The sequence below is a fragment of the Pongo abelii genome, chromosome 6, assembly GCF_028885655.2.
Source record: "Pongo abelii isolate AG06213 chromosome 6, NHGRI_mPonAbe1-v2.0_pri, whole genome shotgun sequence".
Classification (NCBI taxonomy): Eukaryota; Metazoa; Chordata; class Mammalia; order Primates; family Hominidae; genus Pongo; species Pongo abelii.
The window spans coordinates 36885957-36903942 of record NC_071991.2 but is presented as its reverse complement, the minus strand read 5'-3'; the positions used below and the strand labels follow the sequence as shown (position 1 = coordinate 36903942).

Here is a 17986-nt window from a genome sequence, read left to right as displayed (position 1 = left end):
TCACACACATAAATTAACATTTAATCAAGGATTTTGTATGTATTTTTCTGCTATAAACATTTCTCATGTTAATGATAGTTCCTAATCTGGTCTTAAGGACAAATTGAGGTACTTTTGAGATAATAACTAGAAAAAGAACGTAAAACCTGCTCATTATTACAGGGGAAACTCATCTTGAATTACATCAGTTTCTATAATGTGATAATTCTATGGTTTCCCAGGCGAATCTCACGTTTGAGTGAGGCAGGAGAGTTTGAATCACGGTTCATAGCTTTCAGAGGTCATTTTTAGCCTTTAATATGAGGCCTCAGCAGAGAAGTAATTTCTTGCTGTGCTTTTGAAATTCTGATCCACTCAAGTTGAAGGCCACACTTAAAAGGTAAGATTTCTGGCTGGTCATGGTGGTTCATGCCTGTAATCCCATACTTTGGAAGGCCAAAGTGGGAGGATCACTTGAGGCCAGGAGTTCAAGATCAGCCTGGGCGATATAGCAAGATCCTTTCTCTAAATTTTTTTTCAAAGCAAAACAAAACAAAAACAGGTGAGATTTCTGTTGAGTGTATGTAGCAACCACCTGTAGTAGAAGGTCATCTAAGCCAGTGCTCAGTTCTCTGGGCTCCAGACCTAGCTTTGCTGCAAATATTCTGCTTGCTTTTAGCAAATTCACTTTGATTGTCTGGGCCACATTTCCTCATCTCTAAATAGCTGACTTGAAAGTCATTGAATTTATTTTATTCATCAATAAATGTTGAACCCGCTCTGACTTCATTATAGGTTGTGAGAATTAAGTGATAATATTTGTGGAAGAGATTTACTGTAACTCTTTGTGATGTAAGCTTTGTTATTCTTTCGCAGTAGATTTACATGTTGACAACTGTTAATTCATTTTCACTATGTTCTCTAATTTGTAAAATAAAGGCATGGAATTAAAAAACTAAAACATTCTCCATAATTATCTCTGTCTCCTCCTCAAGCACAGATCATATCATGTCCGTACTGTTCACTGATGTATTTATTCCAGGCACCGTGTGCAGGGCATGCTGTATAATATGTGTTAAATAAATTAAAAAAATGGCTTATAAACATAAAATGGCGAAGCTTTCAGATAATACAGAGAATGAAAACAATTTTCTAATTTTAAATTTGTGAAGATTTTTTAAATAACGATTTCTCTTTTGGATGAGGGTCAGGTGAAATGGGCTCTCAGGGTAGATGATGAGAGTGTAAGTTGGTACAAGTTTAATTGAAAACAATTTGGTATCAAGAATCTTAAAAAATGCCAAGGAAACTTATTCTTGTTAAAGAGTTTCACTTGCAGTGTTTATTCTGTTTAAAGTTTGTCTAGGTTCCAAACTGCAGCTGACCCCAAGAAAGTCAACAACTTGGCCTTTTTAAAAGAGATGCAAGACCTGGCAGAGGAAATTCATGGAATGATGGACAAGGCAAAAAACTTAAAAAGACTTTGGGTAGAACGATCCAAAACTCCAGGCAAGTAAACCTCTCATAACTGTGACACTACCTACCTGGACATAGCTTAGGGAGAGCTGTGGAGGCTATGAGAACCCAGAATGTTAAATGCTCAACTCCTGCCTGTGCTAAACTTTCATTGTGAGTCTTTCATGGATGAGGCCAGCACCTGCAGACGGTTGTGGAGGGTGGAGCTGGATTCTCTCTCCTCAGCCCCCTGGGAAGGCACCTTGTGCAGTGCACGCACTGCACAACCTTCAGAGGGCTGCAGCCCATCCTGACTTTGTCTCCACAGTTACCTTCTCACCACTCTGCCTACTCCTTTGCACTCTTCGGCTGTTGTCTTCCTTTCTTGCTTTCTCTTATTCTGTTTTTAAAGTCTGTCCCCGCCTTCCCCAAACACACACACACACACACACACACATGCACGCACACACACACACACATTCCCAATTCATTTCTTCCTTCTTGTATATTTGGATTGGTCTTTTCCATGTTAGTAACCCTTTAAGACTGGCCTTGGATTATTTATTTACTTTGATTACAAACCTTTTGGATTATTGGGGTGGATTATTCCCTAAACAAAAGTAATTTCTGTTTATTATAAAGAACATCCACATTATATATATGGCTTCATCTTATTTATAAATCTACAGTAGGGAAAGTTAAGATGGATAAAGATCTTAGAGAGTTTTGCTTACAAATGGAGAAGTTTGCACCTCAGAAATAGGCAGCCAGTTGCCTCTCTTCACATCCCTGAGTTATTGCCTATTGCAATATTTGTTAATAAATGGGGGGCATTCAGTTAAATTTGAAATTTAAATAACAAAAATGTGTTTATATATGTATGTCCCAAGTGTTACATACTTTGGTAAAAAATAATTTATTTCTAATCTGAAATTGAAATTTAACTGGATGTGTTCTGTTTTAAATTTGCTAAATCTGATAATCCTAAGTATATAGCTCCAACTATAATTCCTATGTAATTTTTTCTTTCTTCATGGAGTGTATACAAAACCATGAAATAAAGAGTTTGGCAGAAACATGAAGAATGGGCTTCCCAAGGCAGATGGCATTATGTGGTATTTTTAAGAGACAAAATAGCACCTTTGTCCGGGATGGGGCAGGGCTGGCCATGGCCTCCCTGAAAGCTGATTTCACAATGGACCCAAAATTTATCAACAATAGACCAGAATGGTTCCAAACACCAAATGATGGAGTTCTTATATTAAACTCTATTTTAGGGTCATTCTACTTTTATCAAATTTGATTTTCAAATGAGGTTTTTAACATGCTATTTAAAGAAGAATTAAATTTTTTTGAGATGAAGTTCCCACTTTATTTCTGGTTTTCTATTATTTGAGTCATTTTCTATGATATATGTAACTTAATCTGAAAAATTATAATTTCACTTTTTTCTCAAGTTTTTCCTTCATTTTTTTCTTTTTTAAAAAATTTTCATTTATTCCCTCTCTCCTATCCTGAATTTTTGCAATGCCCAGTGAAATTGGATACTAATAAAATAATACAATACCCTTTGGCAAATTGTTGAAATTTGGTTTACCAGTTAAATTTTTCCCATGAATATACTTATATTTGGAAATCTATGGTGATAGCTTTCTTCAGGTAAATCTTATGAAGATAGATTTATTCTTCATTTTTGGTGCATTTGGCTTTTGGGCCAGGGCTCTTGGATACTCCATTTGACTTTAGAATTAAAAGTAGGCATTTAGCATATGCTTTTTCATTGATGATTGAACTAATATCTCTTAAACCTTCTTTATTATAGATTCTTCTTATGGTTCCAGTTTTTTTACAGTAAGTATCTTAACAATGGTTTGAAAATTAGTCTTCAGAGACAGAATGGTTAAGTTTACAACACTGTTTTTAAGTTTACATTTCCAAAGATTATTTCTAATGACTTGTATAACAATTGTATAGAAGCTGGAGAGAGCCAAGATCTTTGTAGATATGGGCTAAAAGACAAGTTTGAATTTTTTGAAGCAAGGCTCTGGGTCTGTGAAAAGCAGAGGTGAAACCTGAGGCCAGCAGGTGGTGGGCGATCCACAGAGTTGCTTTGTAAGATGGGTACAGAGTTTATCTGATCTCAGGGATGGTCTGAGATTTGTGCTTGGCACATAAGTAGTGACTCCCTCGAGGCACGAAGCCCTCAGTTAAGGCACTAGTTATCAACAGGGGGTGATTTTGACCTCCAAAGGATATTTGTCAATGTCTGGACATATTTTTGGTTGTCATAACTGTGGACCAGTGGGGAGGGTAATATTAACCTCTGGTGGGTTGAGGCCAGAGATGTCGCTAAGAATCTTACAAAGCACAAGACAGCTTCCACAACAAAGAATCATCTGACCCAGAACATCAGTAGTCCGGTTGATAAGCCTCAAGTTAAGGTGGAACCTTGACAATATTAAAAATTCTTCATTGCTCATATTGCAGCACCAGATACTGACTGACCGTACAGGCCTTTGTAGTAGCATTGCACTAACAGAAGCATATGTGTCTGTATCTGTTTAATTCTAAGAAAGATTTAGACAGCTCAAAAAAAAATATGCCATAAAACCATTAGGAGAAAAGTAAAGGAACAGGGGCCAGCTAGTGGATTGGAATGAAGCAAGAATGTCAGTGTATCCATTAAATAATGACACTAGCAAAGAGTATTGAACACACACTCAACTTGGAACTTTCTGATGCACCAGGTCAAAAGGAAAATATGGGACACACACACTCAAAATCTTACAAATAATGAAAGAACTTAAAAATAGAATAAACCATCACTTTAATGATTAAATTAGCATTTAAAAAAGAAATTATAATACCTGATGCTTGTGATGTTGTAGCTTACTGATATAATCTCATATGGTTGTGACAATAAAAAAAGATATAATAATTTTTGGAAAAGCAACTTGATTTTCTTGCCTCTGTAATTGTTCTGAAAATTAATGTTATGTATAATACAAGAGAAATAAAAAGCTGTATGCATAAAATGTTCATTGATAATGATGGATAATTCTAATTTCCCAAAGTAAGATAAGTTGACCTTGATGGCCTTCTTAGTACAGTCACTTAATAGTAAGTATGGTATGTGGAAAATGAGTATGTTATTAGATCAAGTGTAAAAAGCAGAGGACAGTATCATATCCATCGTATGTTTGTGATATAAAAACATTTCGGTACAAAGAATTGAAGAAAAGTGGCTACAGGAAAAAAGATCTATTTGTTACAATGAAAGAGTTCTAGGCTGCTTTTTTATTATAGAATTCTGATAAAGATGTTATACTGTCTGATTTTCACTGAGAGTGAAATGGCTATCTGAATAATCTGAGCAGAGGAATGGTGGGACTTGAGTTATGTTTTCGGAGGATTTCTTTGGACATTGTGTCAAGCAGAGACCGACGGTACCCAGAGCGGAAGTGGGAGTCCACGTAGGGAATCAGCTCATCCTTCTATGCAACAAATGGAGGTATTTTAGAACAGACACACAGTTAGTGAGGGAGGTAGTGAGATGTGAGGGTGGTTTTGATATATTTTGGAGGTAAAATCGGTAGGCTCTGTTGATGAATGTGAGGTAGGTTATAAGAGAAAGAGAAGAATCAAAGATGACTCTATGTGGTTTGACCTCAGTAATTGGAAAAATGGAGTGGCCATTTACTGAGGTGGGGAAAGACTGAAACAGGTTTTTCTGAGCAGAGAGGAGGAGAGGATATAAAGGGAAATCAGAAATTGATTTGGGGGATGTCAGTGAGATATCCAAGTGGCATTGCCAAGGAGGTTGTGGGAGTTTCCAGTTTGGAGCTGAGATAAACTCTCTTGGCTGGATATATCAATTTAGAAAGTGTTGGTGCATAAATGAGACTTCAAGGTCATCGAGAGAGTGTGTAGACAGAGCAGAGAAAGAGGGCTGAGCACCGAGCACTTGCATTTGAAAAAGAGTATCAGGCAAGGAGGAGGAAGGTGAGAATGTGGGATGTCGTGGAAGCCCAGGAAGGCAATTTTCTAGGAGATGGGGATGATCCATTTTCTCAAGGGTGGCTGATTGATCATGTAGGAAGAGGATGGAGAAGTGCCACTGGGATTAGCAGCATGGAGTTCATTAGTGATGTTGACAAGAAAGGCTCTGATGGAATGATGAGGGTAAAAGCCTGACTGGAGTGGGTTTAAAAGAGAGTGGAGGCACTCCAGACTCGGTGGCTCATGCCTGTAATCCCAGCACTTTGGGAGGCTGGGGTGGTCCAATCACCTAAGGTCAGGAGTTCAAGACCAGCCTGGCCAACATGGTGAAACCACTTCTCTACTAAAAATACAAGAAAGATCCAGGCGCGTAATGGTGGGTGCCTATAATCCCAGCTACTCAAGAGGCTGAGGCAGGAGAATCGCTTGAACCTGGGAGGCAGAGGTTGCAGTGACCTGAGATTGTGCCACTGCACTCCAGCCTGGGTGACAGAGCAAGACTCAGTCTCAAAAAAAACAAAACAAAACAAAACACAAAAAAACAGAGAGAGACAGAGAGTGGGGGCAAGTAAGTGGAGACAGAGAGTGTATATGACTCAAGATGGTAGGCTGTGAAGCAGTGAAGCATGGGGTGGAAGCTGCTGGGTATTGCAGAGGCCTTTGGTGTCTGCTCCCACCCTGCAGGCTCCCTAATTTCTCCCCAGCTAAGATGGACAGTTCCTCGAGAGCTCAGACTCCTGGTCACAGGGCCCCATGTCAAACACGTGCTGAGAGTATTTTGCTTTCTGTTCTTTCCTGAAGTCAGTTCAGCTTGAGAGGGCAGGGGAGCTAACAACCCCATTGCAACCCACAGCTGGGGTGACAACCAGACTCACATTGCCTGGGACTGAGAGTCCCTTGTTCCAGAAAACATCTCAGTCCTGGGGAACTGGGGAAGGTTGGTCCAACTTCCCCCAGCAATGGTTCAACTCTGGGCAGTACCTTTGTTCCTGACAGGCTTTGAGGATTCAAGCCAGCATGGTCTGTGCAGGCCCTTGATGGCTGCATTGACTTTTCCCTCTTTCCTGTCTCATTCTTTCCAGCTCCTCAGCTCCTTCTTCCTAAGAACCATCTCCTGAATAAGCCACCTATATACAAGTCCTTGTTGCAGGGGAACCTAAATGGAGACAGGAGATATGGATTTATTTTCCTTCTTTATTATTATTATTATTATTATTTTTTTAGAGACAAAAAATGCTCTGTCGTTGAGCTTCAAACTCCTGGGCTCAAGCCATCCTCTGGCCTCAGCCTCCCTAAATACTGGGATTATAGGTGTTAATCACCATGCGTGCCTGCCTGCCTGCCTTCCTGCCTTCCTTTCTTCCTTCCTTCCTTCCTTCCTTCCTTCCTTCCTTCCTTCCTTCCTTCCTTCCTCCCTCCCTTCCTTCCTTCCATCCTTTCTTCCCTCCCTCCCTCCCTTCCATCTTTCCTCCCTCCTTTCCTCCCTCCCTCTCTCCCTGTTCAGTACAGATGGAACCATCCATTTTTTTCCCTAAATTTTTTCAATCGATGGTTTATTGAATCCAAGGATGCCTAACACACAGATACTAAAGGCTGACTGTACTTCATTATGTACTTCTGAAAAACAAGGTCATTCTTGAACATAACCACAGTACAATTATTAGAATCAGAAAATTAACACTAATACAGTAGAATTATTTAACCTATAGATTTTTTCCAGATTTTCCAATTGTTCTAATAATATCCTTAATAGCAAAAGAAAATCTTGGATCATGTATTGCATTCAGTTGTCCTGTCTTTAGTTTCCTTTGTTCTGGAATGGTCTTTCTTTGTTTTTATTTCATCATGATTTTTGAATAGATCACTTATTTTGTAGAATATCTCTCAATTTTGGGGTTGTCTGATGTCTGTTCTTGATTGCATTTAGGGTTTTGTACTTATGGCAGGAACAGGTTGTGTTTTTTAAGGTGGCAGATAATAACATGCTGATAAGAATGAACCAATAGAGGGGAAAAGAGAGGACAGTTGCTGGATGATGCTCTTGAGGGGTGGGAGAGCAGGAGGGCTGAGTTCAGCCTGAGGACTAAGCACTGAATTTGGCTGGGGATGGATTCTTTTTCTTTTGCCAGTGGAATATATGATAGATTGTGAGAAGAGAAAAGAGTTGAGTGGGTGTTCAAGGGAAAGATCATCCAGGGATGGACCAGGGGCATGAGGGCAATGGGGACAAGAAAGAGGTGTTGGCAGAATGGAATGTGGGGCCCAGTAGGGCTGAAGAGTCATTAGAGTTGGGGAACTGTAGAAAAGGAGTGGAGTTGGTCATCGAAGAGTGAGGTGCATGAAGTTGTAGCTATTGATAATGAAAACAAAATGAAGATTTTGAACAGAGAAATGGGTGATTCAAGCAGGTGGAAGAAAATATCATTGGATGGAAGGGAGATAAAGTAACAGACGGGATTTGAGGATCATTAGATATGGAAATTAGTGAGAATCGTGGCTGAAGTCATGCCAAAAAGCATGGTAGTGTGCTAGAAGCCAGAATCCTCCAGAAATGGAGACAGCTCATTCTGGGAGCTTCCCAGGACCCTGCTGAGTTCTGAGACCCTCTCTTCATTCCACTGAGAGTGGTGTGAGGAAGAGGGAGTGTGTCTCGTTTGGAGTAGTTGGACCTCTGGAGAATGCTTCTTTTTCTGTTTGTTTGTTTTAACTCTATCTCATCTGAAAGATAAATGCTGTGACTTTTACGAGTGGTCTAAAATGCAGGACTCACTTTTATTGAAGAAATGGGAACTAGGCAGCAAGAAGAGAGCCAGCAACTGCGGAGCTTGGATCACAGAGTGTGGGGTAGTTGTTACCGGGATGTCATGGAGCATTGGGGTGTTTTTCCACCTAGAGAGAGCATGCGGGCTCAGTGAGGCACTGGAGACCCATGTTCCTTCTATTTTTGCACTTAGCCATTCTTGGCGTATAATAAGAAAGCCTCGGGTATCTAGAGAAATCCAAAGGCTCTATACTATGGGCCAGCTGCATTTGCCTTCCGATCAAGCCATCAGTGCTCAGTGAAATGTTGGGTTTTCTTGTTCATATTTGAATTACTCTCTTTTCTTTATCATTTACATGTAAAGAATAGATCATTACATTCTTATCCAGGATCTATGTCAAAGACTTTGTCGCTTCAAAAACTGTAGAAGTTGGTACAGCTTGTTACAAAAATCAGCCTTTTTCTTCTTACCCCATCCACACTTTTTCCCCCCTTGTCCATATTTTTAAGCCATTAAAAAAAACCCTCCAACTGAACAGAATAGTTTTAACATTGTGTTCAACAGATTGGCAAATCTGTTCAATGTAGTGATATATTAAGTGTGAGTTTCTACTAGGAGAATGTCTACAATTTTGCACCTTTGCAGCATCTGTCTCTCTGTTTCATTTACTCTATTAATAAAACTCCAGAGGGAAACTTTTGGTATATATTTTTTTGCATCAGATGGATCTCAATAAGACCGAGGAGGTAATATTGAAACTGGAAAGCCTCCATCAGCAGCCTCATATCTGGGATTTTCTACTTTTACTGCCGAGACTACACACAAGCCATGATCATGTGGAAGACGGCATGGATGTTGCAGTGAACCTTCTCCAGACCATTTTGAAGTGAGTGAAAAAGAAAAACATAACTAAGTATTGATATGTTGTTTTTTCACCTTATTTTTAAAATGGGAAATAAAAATTACTAATTGTTGGATTTAAAAAAACCTCACAATAATGTTACCTTGAAACAAGAGAAGTTTCTGCACCTCCACGAATGTCCCTCATCTGTCTGTGTACATATTTTATATATGGGCAGTGATGTTGTTCAGAGCGTGTGCTCCCTGATTTAAAAAAGTTAGCGCCATACTTTAATATTTCATATGTTGTTATAGTTCATAAATGGCCATTTTTAATGGCTGCAGCATATATCATTCTGGTAAAGTACTATATACCATAATTTACTTAATAAATTTGGCATTGGATTTTTGGTTGTTTCTAAGTTTTTCACTATTAGAGATAGGCTTGAATATAATAATTTCAACTAATTTCTTAAGAAATTATGCCATAGTTGCCCAATATAGCATTCAGAACTGATAAGCTCAGTTGCTTCAGTTGTGTAATTCACTTAGCTGGACATTGGTCTCCTATGCTGGATCTGACCCCCATGTTACGTGGAGTGACCTTTGGGAGCATCCCTTCCTGTGGTGGGCTTCTCATGCCTTAATCAGCATGGCCTTCTTTTATAACCAATTGAATTGAATTATTTTGTGTAAACTCATTGTATGGATAATGGGTTTTATTATTTTTCATTAGCAAAGGTTGATATTCTTCTCTGGTTTTTAACTGTTATTTATTCTATCTGCCATTGGTGAGAGCAACCCACGTTGCCCTTAGGCTACAACAAAAAGGGCCCTGTCCTGGGGCCTGTGCTTTGGGGAGGTCCCCACTCTGGCTTTCCCTGGACTGTGCCTCTGCTTATGGCTCAGAATGCCCATGGGGTGAAGGGGATGTGTCCACAGAGCCCACACACCCTGATTCCCTCTCACCCTGGAGTTCTCTAATTTAATGGCCAGAGCCCGGTCAAGCCTCTTTCCTGGCCCCTCCTTCTGAGGGCAAGTCTTACCACTGGACTGTGCCTCCTCCAGCCTAAGGGTATTCTAGGGGTGGCTGCAGCCATTGGCAGGAGTGTGGGGTGGGAGGCACGGGTGCTGTTGGGCTTTGTAGGCTGGAGGACCTACCTATGTGCACTGAGGCCCCTTGAGGTACAGACCAAGCTGAGGGTGGGGAGCACATAGGGGAGGAGTGGGCTGAAGATTGGGGCCAGGGACAGGTGCTCCCCAAACTCCCACATTCTGGTGCATAACTCTGAGGATCAGAAAATTCTAAATTTGAATGTAGCTTTCCAAGTTGTTATGAAGATTTATTTGTCAATGTAGGAAAATGGAACATATTTTGATAGTTAGTTAGCTTGATTTATAACTTAAATATTTGAACATATTTGAAATGCCTCCCTTTGTATTCTTGCCCAAAGCTCTGACTGTGTTAGCAGTGAACAATGAAAATAATCTGGCTATTCTGAGAGACGCAAAATTTAAAATGAGAAGATATTGATGACAGTTGTTGAACCATATCAGCTTCAGTATAAATTGTATTTTCATATTTGGCTTTAGTGGCATATCAAGAAAATCTGCATTCATAGAAGTATTTGCAAGTGGTACCAGGTTTCAATGATATATCTTATAATCCTGGGAAACTCTTCAATACACAAAGTTGTCATAAAAGATTTTTCTTAATGAAAATCTTGATGAAAAACATGATGGTCTCATGTTGCTAAAATACAGATATATTCCAACTTCTGTTGAGTGCATTTTCTAATCTACAAATTTAAGCATATTTATTTATAAAATAAAACATTAATATTTTAAAAATAAAATTAATATGTATATGTAGATTCTCCCTCCCCAAAGCTCCTTGTTCTTTGAAACAGTTTAACAGCCACTGATTAACCCTTGACCTATTCAGATCCATAGGTTAAGACAGGGTGGAGGATTGAGGTACATGGTATTGCCCCCCAAATATTAGACTGATTATCTGAACTTGAAGCAGCCAGGCTGACTGTTCATTTGCTTTTCTAACATAGCAGCCCTTTGCACCCTGGCTGGCCTCATCAGCTGCCCTATGGCAGGAAGAATCAAGGCTGCGTATAAAATAACACCTATGGCAGAGCCAATGCAAACTTGAGTTCTGTGTCAAAGGCAGAGTGGAAGATGGCCTAAGTTCTCAAGTGTTTCAAGAGAAGACCTTACCTCTTACATTTAGTTACTAGTTCAGGGACTTAGGGTCACATTAAAGCCACAAAGAATGCTGACATGTAAATGGTCCAGCCACATCTTGCAACAGCACTAGGGGCCCAGTCCATGGGATGTAAGTAAACCTAGAATTGACGCTACTTGTTTTGCTAACTACCCACTCATATTGCTTTTTGTTTTGTTTTGTTTTGGTTCTAGTTCCTTAATATCCCTAGAAGATTTAGATTGGCTTCCACTCAACCAAACTTTTTCCAAGGTTTCTGAACTTATATTGAATGTGACCATTTCAACACTGACATTTCTGCAGCGACATGGAGTAGCAGTCACTGGTATGGGTGCCTTGTAGCTATTGCTATATTTCAAAACGTTTAACTACTGAAATTCATTGACAGTTGACATAGAGCTAAAATGATGTCCAAAATGATTTAATTAAAATTTCAAATTCAAAAAGTATCAATTGTTTCTGTTAATACAAGACAAAAATAGAATAAAAATTTGGAACTCAAAACTGAATTTGACTTTCTACCACTGTTGAAATTCTGCAGTCATTGCTAATATAAATGATATTTTTAACTTAAAAATAACTAATTTTAAAATTCTTTGACTTTATTTCTTCTAATATTAGACCTATCACTAGCTCTGTGATTTTAATCTTTCCTTTCTCTAAGCTCCTATTGGGAGGAAATATTTTAAAAATGGCAAAGCTAGTAAGAGGAGGCAGGTTGATGTGGACTTACAGAGTCCCTAACTAAATAAGCAGCCCCACCACAGGGGAGGGAATGGAATTATATAGCTCTTTTCTTGACCCAGGATATTATTATTTCCTGAATTGCCAATTGAGTCTGAGCATTTTACTTTTAATTCCCTTCTTTTCTCAATTTTTCTATCTTTGGCTATATCTCTAAGGGAAATACAGTGAGAGAACAACAAAGTTGGAATTCATCCACTCATCCATTCATCCATCCATTTATCTGTTCATCTGTCCATCCATCTACCCACACATCCATTCATCTATCCATCCATCCATCCATCCATCCATCTGCCTACCCATTCACCCACTAAACAACTCATCAACCTCTTTATACATCTATCCATCTATTCATCCATTAATCCATCCATCTATCCATCTATTCGTCCATTAATCCATCCATCCATCCATCCATCCATCCATCCATCCATCCATCCATCCATCCATTCACCTACTCACCAACCCACCAACCCATTCATCTATCCATCCATCCATCCATCCACTCACTCATCCATTCATCTATCCATCCATCTACCTCCCCATTCATCTACTCACCAACCCACCAACCCATCCATCTGTTCATTTATTTATTCATTCTCTCATTGAATAAACAATGAGCACTTCCTATGAGCCAAACACTTCCCCAGACAGTGAGAATAAAAAGCTGAATAAGACATAGTTCTTCAAAGAGAACACATGGACACAGGGAGGGGAACAACACACACCAGGTCCAGTCATCGGGTGGGGGGAGAGGGGAGGGAGAGCATTAGGACAAATAGCTAATGCATGTGGTTCTTAAAACCTAGATGATGGGTTGATAGGTGCCGCAAATCACCATGGAACATGTGTACCTATGTAATAAACCTAGATGTTCTGCACTTGTATCCCGGAACTTAAAGTTAAAAAAAAAAAGACATAGTTCTTACTTTCAAGGAAGTCATGTTTAGTAAAGGAGAGAGATATGTCAATAATAAAAAACAAACAAACAAACAAACGAAAAACAAAGACCACAGAGTAGGGATCTGACATCTGCTTCAGGAAAAACTTCAAGGAGGAGTTTTGAAGGGTGAGTTGGAGTTTATCAAAGAGATGAGGGAGCATTTCCAGGAAGAGAGAAGACTGTGTGAGATACTTAGGCTTGGTGAGAGCTGTGAATGTTTGACATTCAGTGTGTCTGAGGTACAGTGGGCAGTAGCAGGGGGTGGCATAGAAAGGAGCCCAGGCCAAAACACGAGTGGCCATGGAAGCAGTAGAATTAAATCTGCATTATAGAAAGACACTCCTGGGCAGGTGTGAGGAGTGGATTGGAGGCAGGTAGTTCTGGGGTTCAGGATCCTGGGAGCAAGTCTTCCATCAGCCACTTTCTCCTGAGGTCTTAGTCTCCTGAACTATTATTATTATTATTATTATTAGACATAGAGTCTCTCTCTTTTGCCCAGGCTGGAGTGCAGCGGCAAGATCTCGGCTCATTGCAACCTCTGCCTCCTGGGTTCAAGCAATTCTCCTGCCTCAGCCAACCGAGTAGCTGGAACTACAGGCATGCATCACCACGCCTGGCTAATTTTTGTATTTTTAGTAGAGACATGGTTTCACCATGTTGGCCAGGCTGGTCTCAAACTCCTGACCTCAGGTGATCTGCCATCCTCGGCCTCCCAAAATACTGGGATTACAGGTGTGAGCCACTGCGCCCAGCCCTAAACTATTGTACAATGAGATTGTTATACACAGAGATTTTTACAATCCCATTCAGAATTTTGCTGCTTCATGGAGCAAACTAACATGAAACCCTCTATGGCCCCAAATTCCACCTGTCACTTATTTCTTCTTGTTGCTTGTGACTCAGCACAGTGAGACCCACATGGAAAGGTTTGCCTTTTTTTTTTTTTTTTTCAGCTTTCTGTAAGAGAAAAGCTAGCTCATTAACGTTTAACTCCATTTTCAGGTTAGGTTAGTTCCACTGGGAACTATTTCTTATGCTGAGAACAAAACCCAGAGGTGGGGTGTGAGATGAATAAAACACCTCATCGAAATCTTCCCAGTGACCTTAATTTAACAAACTCGTTTAGAAGCTCAAGTTTTTGTACATCATCCAAATTACAACAACCAATTTGCCTTACAATTGAAAATGTAATTACCGTTGAGAATGTAATTAAAATAAACAATTTTCTATTAACTCTCCAGCGAGTCAAAGCTAAGGAACACTATTACAAAACATACTTTGAGAGGTAACTAAAAATTGTCTTCATGTCTCTTGTCTCCAAGAAAAATTCTTTTGCCTGATGAGCCAATTCCAATGTGAAGAGGAAGGGATGAGTGGCCTCATGTGACTTTAGGCTACTGATCCAATTATGTTATGCACTGAAACTGCTAATCTACACATTCTGAATTCTCTGTTGTTTAGCAACAAATTTCTGAATCCAAGTTGTCTTTCACTTTTTGAGGAAGATTTTATACTTATATAAGTATGCTACACTGATGTCACTATTTTTTCTCTCCTTTCTGGAACTCTGTGACTAATTCTAGTACCTTCTGAGAGCAGTAGAGATTAATAGTTATAGCTCAGCTTCGGGAGCCAGATCATTTGGGTTTGAATCAGAGGCTTAATCTAAGAAAAAGGGGATAATTACAGCACTTACCTCATAGTGTGGTTGGAGGACTAAGTGAGACCTCCCATGGTATATTCTTAGTCTAGGTCCTAGTACCTCTTCAACATACAGTAAATGCTGGTTTTAATCTCAGACACCAATCTTTTTTCCTCCCATGATGCCATGTAAAGGCAATCAGACTGGAAACAAAAAGTCTTGTATTTCTGGGATTTTCCCCATCTTTAATACCTTCCTGAAGTCCCTGTTGACTTGGTCTGTCTTTGTAAATGTCATGGATTGTGGTTTTTTTTTGTAGACCTCACTGCAATTATAAGGATCCTATGAGATAATGCATGTGAAAATGGCTTATCAGTGGCTGGCAGGTGAAGGGGCTCAGTCAATGGGTGTTGAATCATGATCCGAAACAATCTAATTTCTAAATGAAGGTTCAAGGTTCAAACACACCTAGAAATTTATGTGCTTTTATATTTGCAGTTGCTGAGGCATACTCCCCAGCGATTTTGTCATACCTTGGGGGTCTTCAATTTATGTTTTGAATGTGTCTCTTCTAGATAGTGCCATGGGTTTTTTGGGTAGCTCATGAATTTCATATGTTGATAACTTGAGTTAGGGGAACTTTTTCTTATGACTTCAAATAATTATTGAGAATACAGTTTTAAAGACTCCATAGTATTTTATGCTATGGATATACTATAATTTATCCTTTCCCTGGATACTAGACACTTAGCTGGTTTTCAATATTTTATCAGTATAGAACCGATAAAATATTGTCATACCTTAATTTTTGCTCAGATATCTGATTAAGCTTTTTGAGAAAGATTTTTAGAAGTGAAATTATTGGGTTCAATGACTTGAATTTTATAAAGCTCTTGAAATATGGTTTAAAATTATCTCCTGGAAATGTTGCAACTATTTGTGCCAGGGAGCATGGGACACTTCACCATTCTCTCTATAGCAGCAAGTGTTTATTCTGTTTGCTTTTTCTATTTGATGCCCCAATGGTGTTTGGTCTTCATTTGCTCTTCTTTTAGAGATGAAAAAGGTATTTTTTTCTGAATTACATTAGACATATCAAAATATTCAAACAACTGCTAGTGTAAATCTTTTGTTGTTCCAACAGAGCCAGTTTACCACCTGTCCATGCAGAATATAGTGTGGGATCCACAGAAAGTCCAGTATGATCTCAAATCCCAGTTTGGCTTTGATGATCTTCACACGGAACAGATCTTGAACTCTTCAGCTGAACTAAAGGAGGTACACATGCTTGACTGCTTCTCACACCGCTGGGTCTTTTCTGGAGACTGGATCTAGAGCATGCTGCTGGGGCAGGGTGAGCGGGTGCCACGGGAGAGGCAGCCAGACAGGAGAGTTTGGCTAAAACCCGAGCTCCTTACACAGAAGAGACCCCTACTGTCTCCAGCTTTTCTATAAGTGTCTCTTTCTTCTTACCATGTAGTTTTATCCCAGAATGGAAAGGCAGCTTGGAAATAATATGACACTTGATTGCTCTGGGAACTAGCAGTGGGAGAGGCCAGGTCAAGTGAGGGTGTGAGATTCTGAAGACAGCGCTAGTGGGGTCCTGGTAGGAAGATGGTGCACCAGCTGTAGTGAGTGGGGATACGAGTGGGTGAATTTCCAGGTAAAGAGATAGTTTTCATTAGAAGAGTAGGAGCTGTAGGTTATGCATACCAGCTGGTTTCACCAAAGTTGAGCCTCTTCCCTAACTAGGTGAAATAAGGGAGTTGGACTGGATGATCCCTAAGACCCAGTTCACGGCTGGTATTGCTGAGGTTCTGGGAGATATCTTTTGGTTACAGAGTCCCTTTTGCCACTCCAGCCCATTTGTAGGCACTTCTGCTTTGCATGGTGCAGGTCCAAGAACTATGCGGGACCTGGAGCTTTGGTCCATAGACTCCACCTCCAGGGTTAGAGCATTTCTGGTGCAGCTCCTAGGTCAGTGTTGAGTTAGGAATGTTTTGAGAGGACCCACTCTCTTCTGTTAGGATTTCAGTCCATGCTGGGTATGTAGATTTTGCTCACTTTTGTGTGAGTTCCCCACAACCTGGTCTTCCCAGATAGCACTTTTCACTTTTCAGTGCAGCTAGTTTGTGTTCAGACTGTTGCTTTCAGTATTTAGACTCTGGATCTGTGCTCTCAGTCTCAGGGGTTAGATGGTTGGGTTGCAGCCAGCAGACCCTCATGCTGGCTTGGTGTTTGAAAAGCCAGTTCTACCAGGTAGGTTTAGGCTTCACCAAAGTATACTAAATTTTGTGCTTCTTGTATCCCCGGCACAATTTTATTAATCATCTCACAATTTTATGAACTATCTACCTACCACAGGACTTGAAATTGTGACCCTTGGGTTTTCTCATGCATGCTGATGTAGATGGAATATGAAACCCCAGTTGGCTGACTTTTATTCTAGTTTTCTCCATCTTTATAACCCCGTTTTCTCATTATATTATAGTTTGAGTGAACTGTGTAAAACTTTTACCTTAGAATGTTAAATATATTGAGATTAGAATTAAAAGGAAAGTGATCAGAAAATACCACTGTGTATATCAACAAAGCTCCATGGAAATTGTACATCATGTGTGTGAGCTTTCTATTGCTGCTGTAGCAAGTTACCCCCAACATAGTGCCTTAAGGCAACCGACATTTTCTTTTATCATAGTGTTCTGGAGGTCAGACGCCTGAAATGGTCTCACTGGGCTAGAATCAAGGTGTCTGCAGGGCTGTAGTCCTTCTTGAGGTCAAGGGGACATACTGTTGTGGGGGAGGAAAAATTCTTTTTTTCTCTATTAGTCCATCTTCAATGGCTGGGGCTCATGAATTAACCTGATAAAAGATGGATAAACAAGAGGAAAACCAGTTATTGTGTAGGTATGTATGGGAGTTCACAAAGAGAAATGTGTAGATCTTCCCTGATGACCATTCTGTTTTTAACTTTCAGTACAGTATTCAATAAATTACATGAAATAATAAATACTTTATTATAAAATAAGCTTTGTGTTAGATTATTTTTCCAATTGTAGGCTAATGTATGTGTTCTGAGCACAGTTCAGGTAGGCTAGGTTAAGTTTGGTTATGTTTTGAGGTTGGGTGTACTAAATGTGTTCTTGGCTTATGATATTTTCAAGTCATGATGGGTTGATGAGGATGTAACCTCATTGTAGATCAAGGATAACCTGTATTTTAAGGAAGCAGCCAGATTATTAAGGCTTATATGCCATCCAAGGCTATCTATACAAAGGAAGGGGGGTTTGGGGTTTCTGAGTAGCAAGGCAAGTTATGGGAAGGTGAGGGGAGGAAATATATGGTGAATGAGTTACCCTGTTTTGCAGAGAAATCTCCCAGGTGATCAG

At 39.7% G+C, this 17986-nt stretch overlaps 1 protein-coding gene across 3 annotated transcripts in view; it reads left to right on the top strand.

The window, feature by feature from the left end:
• ABCA13 (ATP binding cassette subfamily A member 13) overlaps positions 1–17986 on the top strand; it is a 486937-nt gene that overhangs the window by 45704 nt on the left and 423247 nt on the right. For all 3 annotated transcript variants that reach the window (XM_054559199.1, XM_024249790.2, XM_054559198.1), the window contains exons 4-8: positions 1337–1488; positions 3257–3285; positions 8918–9081; positions 11466–11596; positions 15742–15875. In XM_054559199.1, the coding sequence (XP_054415174.1) occupies positions 1337–1488; positions 3257–3285; positions 8918–9081; positions 11466–11596; positions 15742–15875 (610 nt within the window). The remainder of the gene's footprint in view (positions 1–1336; positions 1489–3256; positions 3286–8917; positions 9082–11465; positions 11597–15741; positions 15876–17986) is intronic.